This window comes from Panthera onca, chromosome X (genome assembly GCF_046562875.1).
Source record: "Panthera onca isolate mPanOnc1 chromosome X, mPanOnc1 haplotype 2, whole genome shotgun sequence".
Classification (NCBI taxonomy): domain Eukaryota; kingdom Metazoa; phylum Chordata; class Mammalia; order Carnivora; family Felidae; genus Panthera; species Panthera onca.
Window position 1 is genome coordinate 55,943,752 of NC_138357.1, and position 13,388 is coordinate 55,957,139.

Sequence of the window (13,388 nt, forward strand, 5' to 3'; positions counted from 1 at the left end):
AAGCCAGCATTACCTTGATCCCAAAACCAGAAAAAGACGCCACTAAAATGAGAAGTAGAGACAAATTTCCCTGATGAACATGGGTGCAAAAATCCTCAACAAGATATTAGCCAACTGGATCCAACAATACATTAAAAAATTATTCACCACGACCAAGTGGGATTTATACCTGGCAGGTAGCGCTTGTTCAATATCTGCAAAAAAATCAATGTGTTTAATCACATCACTAAAAGAAAGGACAAGAACCACAGGGTCTTCTCAATAGATGCAGAGAAAGCTTTTGAAAAATATAACATCCATTCTTGATAAAAACCCTTAAGAAAGTAGGGATAGAAGGATCATATCTAGAGATCATAAAAGCCATATATGAAAGACCCAATGCTGATATCATACTCAATGGGGAAAAACTGAGAGCTTTCCCCCTGAGGTCAGGAACAAGATGGGGATGTCCACTCTCCCCACTGTTATTCAGCATAATATTGGAAGTCTTAGCCTCAGCAATCAGACAACACAAAGAAATAAAAGGCATCCAAATCAGCCAGGAGGAGGTCAAACTTTCATTCTTTGCAGATAACATGATACTCCATATGAAAAACAAAAGATTCAACCAAAAAACTGGTAGAACTGATCCTTGAATTCAGCAAAGTGGAAGGATATAAAATCAATGCACAGAAATTGGTTGCATTCCTAGACACCAACAATGAAGCAACAGAAATAGAAATCAAGGAATCAATCCCATTTACAATTGCACCAAAACCCATAAATTTCCTAGGAACAAACCTAACCAAAGAGGTGAAAAATTTATACACTGAAAACTATAGAAATATTATGAAAGAAATTTAAGAAGACAAACACAAAAAAGGAAAAAAGATTCCATGTTCCTGGATTGGAAGAACAAATATTGTTAAAATTTCAATACTACCCAAATCAATCTACATATTCAAGGCAATACCTATCAAAATAACACCAGCATTCTTCACAGAGCTAGAACAAACAATCATAAAATTTCTATGGAACCAGAAAACACCCAGAATAGCAAAAGTAATCTTGAAAAAGAAAACCAAAGTAGGAGGCATCACAATCCCGGACTTCAAGCTATACTCCAAAGTTGTAATCATCAAGACAGTATGGTACTGGCACAAAAACAGATACACAGATCAATGGAACAGAATAAAGAACCCAGAAATGGACCCATAAACGTATGTCCAACTAATCTTTGACAAAGCCAGAAAGAATATCCAATGGAATAAAGACAGTCTCTTCAACAAGTGGTGCTGGGAAAACTGGACAGCGACATGCAGAAGAATGAACGTGGACTACTTTCTTACACCATACACAAAAATAAACTCAAAATGGATGAGAGACCTAAGTGAAAGACAGGAAGCCATCAAAATCCTTGAGCAAAAAGCAGGCAAAAACCACTTTGATCTTGCTGCAGCAACTTCTTAGTCAACACATCTCCGGAGGCAAGGGAAACAAAAACAAAAATGAACTACTGGGACCTCATCAAAATAAATGCTTCTGCATAGCAAAGGAAACAATCAGCAAAACCAGAAGGCAACCAACAGAATGGTAGAAGATATTTGCAATAACATATCAGATAAAGGGTTGGTATCCAAAATCTGTAAAGAACTGATCAAATTCAACACCCAAAAAACAAATAATCCAGTGAAGAAATGGGCAAAAGACATGAATAGACACGTCTCCAAAGAAGGCATCCAGATGGTCAACTGACACATGAAAGAATGCTCAACATCACTCATCATCAGGGAAATACAAATCAAAACCACAATGAGATGTCACCTTACACCTGTCAGAATGGCTAACATTAACAACTCAGGCAACAACAGATGTTGGCGAGGATGCAGAGAAAGAGGATCTCTTTTGTATTGTTGTTGGCAATGCAAACTGGGCAGCCTCTCTGGAAAACAGTATGAAGGTTCTTCAAAAAATTAAAAATAGAACTACCCTAGGATCCAGTAATTGCACTACTAGGTATTTATCGAGGGGATACATGTATTCAGTTTCGAAGGGGCAAATGCACCAAACTGTTTATAGCAGCACTATCAACAATAGCCAAAACAAGGAAAGATCCCAAATGTCCATCGATGGATGAATGGATAAAGAAGATGTGGTATATATACATACAATGGAGTATTACCTGACAATCAAAAAGAATAAAACTTTGTCATTCACAACTCCGTGCAATGGAACTGGAGGGTATTATGCTAAGCGAACTTAGTTAGAGAAAGACAAATATCATATGACTTCACTCATATGAGGACTTTAAGATACAAAACAGATGAACATAAGGGAAGCAAAGAAAAAATAATAAAAAAATAAGGAGGGGGACAAAAACTTAACAGACTCTTAAATATGGAGAACAAACAGAAGGTTACTGGAGGGGTTGTGGGAGGAGGGATGGGCTAAATGGGTAACAGGCACTAAGGAATCTACTCCTGAAATCATTGTTGCAGTATATGCTAACTAACTTGGATGTAAATTTAAAGTAAATAAATAAAATAAAACAAAATAAAATAATATAAAATAAAATAAAATAAAGTAAAATAAAACAAAACAAAACAAAATAAAATAAAATAAAAAGAAACACAGATGTTTAGTAGTTCTGGAAAGTGTTAAAGTAAAGAAAATTGGTGAACATACCTTAACTGTTACCCAATTTTTGGCTAAAAACCTCTTTTTTCTTATATGTTACACCAATCAACATCTTGCACAACGTGTGTTGTTCTATGTTCATGGAATACATCTCTGGAGTACTCCAGATTTTAGAGACCAGTAATGCCTCTGCTATGAAAGGATAATCACAGTACAGGTGAAAAGAAAATTTACCACTACTGATATCATGAGTGAAGGATCAATGTCAGCTTGAGTCAGTTTTTCTTCATCTACAGCATATACCCCCAACTACCCAGAGTAGCAGTTAGAGTCAAGTGCTCAGCACAGTGCTTAGCACATAAAATACTTTATTACTGCTTAGAGTGAAACAACACGAATTCTGCCCTAATGAAGCATTCTAAATCAAAATTTCTCCCTTCCTCATTTGTTCTGTGCACAAATAACTGATGGGATAAATGCAATATTCTTTAACCACATGAACGAAGACTTTTTAAAGGGGTCTCTAGAAAAAAAAAAAACACACACACCTGGGATGGATAATCTTGGAAAAAGATTAATAACAGCTCATTTAAATTTATAGACAATACAGCTCTCAAGACTAAATAACTTAAAAAAAAAAAACCTAATTAAACTGACACTAGCAACTCTTCATTGATGTTTACCCACTCCAAGCAACACACCAATTCACTGAGAAGAAAACACTTGCTTACAAAAGAAATACTAAGCATCAACTCTCTTTTATTAATGTGTTCACATTAGGAAAAGTAAGGATTTGGTGAAAATTTCTCTTCTGGCTACAGTATATCAGTAATATGTCTGACACTTACATGTTAGTTCCCTACTAATATCATCTGCGTACTCACAGAACAAGGAACTTTTGGAAGTCAACTAAGAAATCTTTATCAATCTAACATAATTCATGCAGATCAATGCACACAAATGTTTATAAATAAGCACTTAACTGTTGATTAAAGCAAATTATAACTTATGCCAAGGAATTATTAAAAAGGAAGTCTTCTATTTAACTTATAGGAAAAAGATCAGCTGGTAAAGCATGTTAATAGGTTAGAGAAAATGGTCCCTATTTGTAAAATTATTGCATATTAAGACATTAAAATAAAATAAATAAAATAAATTCACATATTGGTACCAAATAAAAAAAAGAAGAGGGATCACAACCCACTCCACAGAACTACAATTATAAGAGAACATTATGAAAATCTATATGTTAAATAATTGTGCAATCAAAGAAATGGATAAATGCCTAGAAACATATGAACTACCAAAACTGAAACAGGAAGAAATACTTTCTATTACTTGAATAATCTTGCAACCAGCAAATGAATTGAATCACTAATAAAAAAAGAATTCCTAGCAAACTAAAATCCAGGGCCAGATGTTTTCATAGGGGTTTTCTACCAAACATTTAAATACAAGTTAATACCTATTTTCAACCTATTCCAAAATAGAAAAGGAAAGAAAATTTACAAAGTCATTATAAGAGGCCAGTATTACTTTGATTCCAAATCCACACAAGGGTCCCACTAAAAAGGAAATTTATAGGCCAATATCCCTGATGAACATGGATTCAAAAATTCTCAACATGATGCTAGTCAATTGAATACAACGGTACACTAAAAGAATTTTTTAACTCAAACAAGTGGGATTAACTCTTGGGCTGAAAGCATTTCAATATTCACAAATAAAAATAAACATGATACACCACATTAATAAAACAAAGGATAAGGATCATATGATCCTGTCAATAATGCAAAATAAGCATTTGAAGAATATAGCATTCATTTCTTGATAAAAACCCTCAACAGAGTAGGGATATATGGAACATAACTCAGCATCATAAAGGTAATATACAAAAGACCCAAAGCTAATATCATCTTCAAAGGGGAAACACTGAGAGTTTTTATTCTATGATCAGGAACAAGACAGGGATGTGACTATCACTATTGCTATTCAACGTAGTACTGAAAGTCCTCGCTACAGCAATCAGAAAACTCAAAACTATAGTCATCCAAATTGGCAAAGGAGAAGTCATAATTCACAGATGACATGATATTCTGTGTAGCAAAGTGAAAGAATCCATCAGAAAGCTTGCTAGAAATGACACAAGAATTCAGTTAAGTCACAGGATACAAAATTATCGTGCAGAAATGTGTTCCCTTTCTATACACCAATAATGAAGCAGCAGAAAAATAAATCAAGGAATTTATCTCATTTACAATTGCTCCAAAAACTATAAGATACCTAGGAATAAAACTAACTAAAGTACTAATATCTGTACTCTGAAAACTATAGAACACTTACAAAAGAAATTGAATAGGGCCAAAAGAAATGGAAAAAAATATTCCATACTCATGGATTGGAAGAACAAATATTGTTAAACTGTCTACTACCCAAAGCAATGTACACATTTAATGCAATTCCTATCAAAATACCACCAGAATTTTTCACAAAGCTAGAAAACACAGTCCTGAAATTTGTGTGGAACAACAAAACACCCCCAGGAGACAAAGAAATCTTGAAAAATTAAAGCAAACTTGGAGGCATCACAATTGTGGACTTCAAGTTATATTACAGGGCTGTAGTCATCAAAACAGTATGGTACTGACACCAAAAACAGACAAATAGATTAATGGAACAGAATAGAAAGCACAGAAATAGGTCCACAACTATATGGTCAACTAATCTTTGACAAAGCAGGAAAGGATATCCAATTAAAAAGACACTTTCTTCCACAAATGGTGTTGGGGAAACTGGAACGCAAAATGCATGAGTGGACCATTTCTTACACCATACACAATAATTATTTCAAAATGGATGAAAAGTGTAAATGTGATACCTCACACCTGTCAGAAAAGCTAACATTAACAACATAGGAAACAACTGTGTTGGCGAGGATGTGAAGAAAGAGGAACCCTCTTACTCTTTTGGTGGGAATGAAAACTGGTGCAGCCACTCTGGAAAACAGTATGGTGGTTTCTCAAAAAGTTAAAAACAGAACCTCCCTATGAACCAGCAGTTGCACTGCTAGGTATTTACACAAAGGATAAAAAGATACTTATTCAAATAGGCGCATACACCCTGATGTTTATAGAAGATTTATCAACAACAGCCAAACTATGGAAAGAGCCAATATGTGCATTGACTGATGAATGGATACAGATAATGGGGTAGATACATACAGTGTGATGTTACTCAGCCATCAAAAAGAATGAAATATTGGCATTTGTAATGATGTGGCTAAAGCTAGAGTTTATTATGCTAAGCAAAATAAGTCAGTCATAGAAAGTAAAATACCACATGATTTCAATCATATGTGGAATTTAAGAAAGAAAACAGATGAACATGCAGAAGCAAATAAAAGAGAGAAGGGAAGCAAACCATAAGAGACTTTTAGCTATAGAGAACAAACTGAGGGTTGATGGAGGGAGTTGGGTGGTGGGTGGGCTAATCGGTGATGGGCATTAAGGAGGATGCTTGTTGCATAAGAATGAAACTAGACCACTTTCTTACACCATTCACAAAAATAAACTCAAAATGGATGAAGGACCTGAATGTGAGACAGGAAACCATCAAAACCTTAGAGGAGAAACCAGGAAAAAAAACGTCTCTGACCTCAGCCTCAGAAATTTCTTACATGACACATTTCCAAGGGCAAGGGAATTAAAAGAAGGAATGAACTATTGGGACTTCATCAAGATAAAAATCTTCTTCAGTGCAAGGGAAACAATCAACAGAACTAAAAGACAACCAACGGAATGGGAAAGGATATTTGCAAATGACATATCAGATAAAGGGCTATAATCCAAAATCTATAAAGAACTCACCAAATTCCACACCTGAAAAACAAATAATCCAGTGAAGAAATGGGCACCAGACATGAATAGACACTTTTCTAAAGAAGACATCCAGATGGCCAACAGGCACATGAAAAAATGCTCAACGTCACTCCTCGTCAGGGAAATACAAATCAAAACCACACTGGGATACCATCTCACGTCAGTCAGAGTGGCTAAAATGAACAAATCAGGAGACTATAGATGCTGGAGAGGATATGGAGAAACGGGAACCCTCTTGCACTGTTGGTGGGAATGCAAACTGGTGCAGTCACTCTGGAAAACAGTGTGAAGTTTCCTGAAAAAATTAAAAATAGATCTACCCTATGACCCAGAAATAGCACTGCTAGGAGTTTATCCAAGAGATACAGGAGTGTTGATGCATAGGGGCACATGTACCCCAATGTTTATAGCAGCACTTTCAGTAGCCAAACTACGGAAAGAGACTAAATACCCATCAACTGATAAATGGATAAAGAAGATGTGGTTTATGTATACAATGGAATACTTCTTGGCAATGAGAAACAATGAAATCTGGCCATTTGCAGCAATGTGGATGGAGCTGGAGGGTACTATTCTAAGTGAAATAAGTCAGGCAGAGAAAGACAGATGCCATGTGTTTTCACTCATATGTGGATCCTGAGAAACTTAACAGAAGACCATGGGGGTGGGGAAGGTGAAGAAAAAAAGTTACAGAAAGGGAGGGAGGGAAACCATAAGAGACTCTTAAATACTGAGAACAAACTGAGGACTGATGGGGGTGGGGGAGAGGGGAAAGTGGGTGATGAGCATTGAGGAGGGCACCTGTTGGGATGAACACTGGGTGTTGTATGGAAACCAATTTGAGAATAAATTATATTTAACATAAAAAAATAAAGTGAGTTTGGAAGTGTTAAAAAAAGGAGGATGCTTGTTGTGATTAGCACTGTATGTTATATGTAAGTGATGAAACCCTAAATTCTACAACTGAACCCAATTTTACTATATATGTTAACTAGCTACAATTGAAGTAAAAACTTAACAAAATAAAATAAAATTGATGAGAGAAATTGAAAACTACACAACAAATGGAAAGGTAGTCCATGCTCATGGATTGGAAAAATTAATATTTTTAAATGTCCATATTTTCCAAAGTGATATATATAGATATGTAATAACTGTAACAGTATGAAAAGCATTTTTTCATAGAATAATATAAAAAATTCTAAAATTTGTATGGAAGCACAAAAGACCCAAGTAGCCAAAGTAATCTGAAGAAAGAATAACAAAGTTGTATGTATCACAAAGTTTCAGATTTCAAGATGTACTACAAAACTACAGTCATCAAAATAGTATGGTAGTGGCACAGAAATAGACACATAGGACAATGGTTCAGGAAAGAAAATTCAGACACAAATCTACTATTATGTGGTCAATTAGTCTATGACAAAAATGCAAGAATATACGATGGGAAAAGAGTCTCTCTAAGAAGTCATATGAAAACTGCACAGGTTTTTTTTAAAAGAATGGAACTGAACCACTTTCCAACACCATACATCAATTAAATTCAAAAAGGAATAAAGACCTAAATGTGAGACCTGAAGCCATAAAACTCCTAAAAAAGAACACAGGTAGTAATTTCTCAGACATCAGCCTTAATAACATTTTTCTAGATAGAGTTCCTAAAACAAGGAAAACAAAGGCAAAAATAAACCAAAAGAACACGTCAGAATAAAAATCTTTTTCACTGCTAAGGAAACAATCAACAAAACTGAAAAACAATCTACTGAATAGTAGAAGTTATTTGCAAATGATATACCCGAAAAGCAGTTAATATCCAAAACATATAAAGAACGCTTATAGCTCAACACAGAAAGTAAACAATATGATTTAAAAATGGGCAAAGCACCTGAATAGACATTATTTTTTTCCAAAAAAGACATTCATATATTCAACAGACACTTGAAAACATGCTCAACATTAGTAATCATCAAGGAAATGGAAATCAAAATCACAATGAGCTATAACCTTACACCTTTCTGAATGGCTAAAATAAAAAGACAAGAAGTAGCAAGTGTTGGTGAGGATGTGGAAGAAAATGAGCCTGACAGACTATTGTTGTGAATGTAAATTGGTGTAGTCACTGTGGAAAACAGTATGAAAATTCCTCAAAACTTCAAAAATATAACATATGATCCAGTAATTCCACTACTGTGTGGAATTACACAAGGAAAACAAAAATCTTAATTCAAAAAGTTATATGCATCCCTATGTTTATTGCAGAATTATTTACAATAGCCAATATGGAAACATCCTAAATGTCCATCAATAGATAAATAGATAAGATACACACACACACACACACACACACACACACACACACACACACACACTAGAATACTGTGGAACCATAAAAAGAAAAAAAGAAAGAATAAAATTTTGCCATTTGTGAAAACAAGGATGGACTAAGACTATTATGCTAAGTGAAAAAAGTCAAACTGTGAAAGGCAAATACCTTATTATTTCACTCATGTGGAATTGAAGAAAACATTTAAAAAAAAAACGCAAAAAAACCCCCAGAGTCATAGCTGTAAATACAGAGAACAAAGTGATGGTTGCCAGAGTGGAAGGAGTTGTGAAACAAGTGGGAGATAGAGTCTTCTGGTTATGGAATGAATGACATGGGAATAAAAGTAACAGCATAAGAAATATAATCAATGATATTAAATAGTGTTAGTATTATAATAGCAATGGTAGCTACACTTGTGGTTAACATAGCATGATGCATAAATTTGTTGAATCCCTATGTTGTACACCTAAAAATAATGTAACATTATGTGTCAATTACACTCAAATAAAACAATTTGAAAATGTCAAATACCAAATTACTTTACAATTTCACATGAAATGACTTCCTTTAATCTATAAACAGAAAAAAGAGGGAACATATCAGTACCAATTTTACAGAAAAAAAAGATCTAAAGAGAGTGTTATGAACAATTGTACACCAACTATTTGCATAACCTTGATTAAATGGATACAATTCTAGAAACACACAATATACCAATATTGATCCAACATGAAACAGAAAATCTGAACAGAGCTATAGTTTTAAGATCAAGTTTCCCCACAAAGTAATCACAACTGTCCAACAAAAGAAAGCCTTAGTCCACATGACTTTGTTGTTGAATTCTTTCTAACATTTAGAGAAGAATTAACACGAATCTCTCTCAAATGCTTCAAAATATTGGAGAAGTAACACTTCTAAGTTTATTCTATAAGGTAAACATTACACTGACATCAAAGCCAGACACAATAAGAAAACTACACAACAGTATCTTTAATGAATACTGATACAAAAAATTTTAACATAATACTAGCACACTGAATTCACCAGCATTATTAAAATGATAAGACACCATAGTAAAGTAAGATTTATTCCTGGAATGCAAGGATGGGTGATTATATTAAAACCAATCAATTGACACATTGACAGAATGAAGGGGAAAAAAAAACACATGATCATCTCAACTGATGCAGAAAAAAGTATGTGACAAAATTCATTTTACTTTTATGATGAAAACACTGACCAAATTAGGAATAGAAAAAAAAATCAACATAATATAGGCCATATATGGAAAACACAGGGCTAACATACTCAGTGGTGAAAGACTAAAGACTTTTCCTTCAAGATCAGGATGACAATTTTACCACTTTTATTCAATATAGTACTGAAAATCCTAGCCAGAGCAATTAGGCAAGAAAGATAGATAAAATGGATCTGCAATGGAAAGAAGAAATTAGACACCAATAAACAGAAAGATGCCTAATGTTTCTGGATTAGAAGACTCAATATTGTTAAAGTGGCAATATCACCCACGTGATCTACAGATTATATATATATATATATATATATATATATATATATATATATATAATCTCTTAACATGACTGATCATTAGGGAAACTCAAATTACATCCATGAAGAGATACCACTTCAAATACATTGGGCTAACTATTGAAAAGAAGGTAAAACAAAATAACAAGTGTTGGTGATGATGTGCAGAAATTAGAACACTTTAGCTTTGTTGATGGGAATATAAAATAGTGAAGCTGCTATGGAAAATAGTATGGATGCTCCTCAAAAAATTAAAAATACTATTAACATTTAATATTTTCACTTCTTAGTATATCCCCAAAAGAATTGAAAGCAGAGATCATCCAGATATTTGTACACCTATGTTCATAGCAGCAATATTCACAGTAGCCAAAAGGTGGAAGCAACCCACCTGTTCACTGATGAATTAATGAATAAAAACAAAATGTAATATGTACATATAATGTAATATTGTTCAGCTTTAAAAGGAAATAAAATTCTGACAAATGGTATAACATGGATGATCTTGGAAGAATTATGTTATTCACAAAATATGTCAATCGCAAAAGGATAACTACTTATGATTCCACTTTTATGAGGCTCCTACAATTGTCAAATTCATAGAAACAGAAGATAAAATGGTGGTTGCCAGTAGCTGAGATGAGGGAGGAATGGAGATTTTTTGTTTAATGAGTAAAGAGTTTCAGTTTGAGGAGACAAAAGAAAGATCTGGATATGAATGATGGTAACATTTTCACAATGTGGATGTACTTAATGCCACTTAACACTTAAAAGTGGTTAAATGGTAAATTTTACCTATTATGTTTGTGTACATATATATTTTCTATCTTGAAGGGAGTGTATTGTAACCAAAAATCATATGTCTAAGTTATTGAACAATCCTATCACATTTTATCCAAATGAATGTCTCCCATTCAAAGAAGTTACCTTTGGAAAAATAAATACTTAATAAAATAGAGTTATTTTTCAGAGTATAATTAACATCTCTTTTGGGGGAATTCTCTCTGTATATTTTGTGGTGGTAAGTCTTCATCCTTTGGGGACCAATATATAACTTTTTGAAATAGTGAAGTCATATTGATTTGAGATGGTGAATAGTTTGAGTAATATAATTTGGCATTAAATTTCTTTATTCTTACATCCCTTTTATCTCATTATTTTATAGGGTAACTAGAAAACAATAAAAAACATTTTAATGAATATATTTCTTGGGGCGGTTGAGTGGCTCAGTCGGTTAAGCCTCTGACTTTGGCTCAGGTCATGATCTCATACTCTGTGAGTTTGAGCCCCGCATCAGGCTCTGTGCTGACATCTCAGAGCCTGGATCCTACTTCAGATTCTGTGTCCCCCTCTCACTCTGTCCCTCCTTTGCTCATGCTCTGTCGCTCTCTCTCTTGCTCTCTCTCTCTCTCAAAAATAAATAAATGTTAAAATATTTAAAGAATATATTTCTTATGATGGAAATAAAATACATTTGAAAATTTTCTTCAAAATACTTTGAGTCTAGGAGTAAGTGTGCAATTTCACAAAAGATTAATTCTCTGAAAGGATTAACACTTATTTGGAAGACTAGTTTCTGGTAGCCTGAAAATCTTTCTCATTTCTGAAAAATAGATAAATAACCAAATACATATATACATAAATAAATCTAAACATTTTACCGTTCCACACAGTCAGAAAGCCTGGAGCAATGGTTAGAAGCAGGGGCATCATGACGCCCAGCAACATATAAGAATCCATTATATGCTGCAACTCCCACACCTCCACGTCTTTTGGACATTGGAGCACATAGACTCCACTTGTTAGTGTGGGGGTCAAAATATTCCATTGATTTGAGGCAGGAACTTCCATCATGACCACCGATAGCATATAGCCTAGAAAAAAAGAACAGAAGTATGTGTATGTGTGTGTGTGTTTGTGTGTGTGTGTGTAAAACATGTTTAATTTGTGCATAGATTAAAAATTAAAAAAAAAAAAACTTGTACAAAGCATTTCAAGTTTATGGCTATATATTCTACTCCCTTAGTATTTTTTAATGGATGGCCTGAGTTTGTGAATGGATAGGTAACAAAAGGTACTTGCCAAGGTCCACTCTACTCCAAACCTCCCCAGCTTTATTATTTTTGTGAAAGTATGAGACAATAGATTAAAAAATCCCATGAGAAATGAAGACAGAGAAAGAAAGGATATATCAAAAGCATTGGCGGTATTTGTCAATTATACCTCAATAAATCTGGAAATTAAAATACAAAAAGGGCAGGTTGGATGTTTCCAAAGACTAACTCTAGTAACCTTACAATTTTGGCTAGGTTCAAATGATTAGCATTAGAATCCCTTTTATTTTGTGAACTGCTTTATTCAATATTATAAAACATTTGTCACTAGGAAGACTAACAATAAATAATAAAGGGAATAAGAATCAACAAACTGGATTTTTTTCTAAGAAGGCATATTGGCTATCACATTTCTCCCATAAATTGTAGAATGTCAATTCTTATGATGAGCAGCATTTTTTAATCCATTTAAATTTAATCCTTCATCAATAAAGAAGATAAACATTTACTAAGCCATATGTCTATAACTGCTCTTCATGTTCAATTGTGAATAATATCAAGTCAACAAAATAAAATTAAATTAGTCAAATTTGATTATTTCAATCTGTTCTGTAATATGTAGGAGATTGTTTCCAAGTCACCTGATATTCAGGTCAAGCCAAAGATAATCAGATGCAGGAGTATTTTAAGCTCTAAGATACTGTAAGGCTGGGTATCCTCTTAACTACAGCCATGTCCTACTTCTGATACAAGGTGCTATAAACTATCTGTGCTGCAATTTCTACTGGACCCAGCTGAACGATGAAATACTGATTTTATATATAGTCAATACATATACCAAGGTTGTCCCCTGCCACTGATCTGTCCTGGTGTCTAAAATTGTCATCATTTAAGTCCCTCCTATGTACTGGTTATTGTTTCCAAAGGTCCCTTATCTGAAAGGACATAATTACCTTAAATAAGTAA

The 13,388-nt window shown here is 33.9% G+C and overlaps 1 protein-coding gene across 1 annotated transcript in view; it reads right to left on the minus strand.

The window, feature by feature from the left end:
- The window catches only part of KLHL4 (kelch like family member 4), a 211,112-nt gene that overhangs the window by 13,308 nt on the left and 184,416 nt on the right, over nucleotides 1-13,388 (minus strand). The window contains 1 exon segment of the mRNA XM_081792634.1: nucleotides 12,030-12,242. Within this exon segment, the coding sequence (XP_081648760.1) occupies nucleotides 12,030-12,242 (213 nt within the window).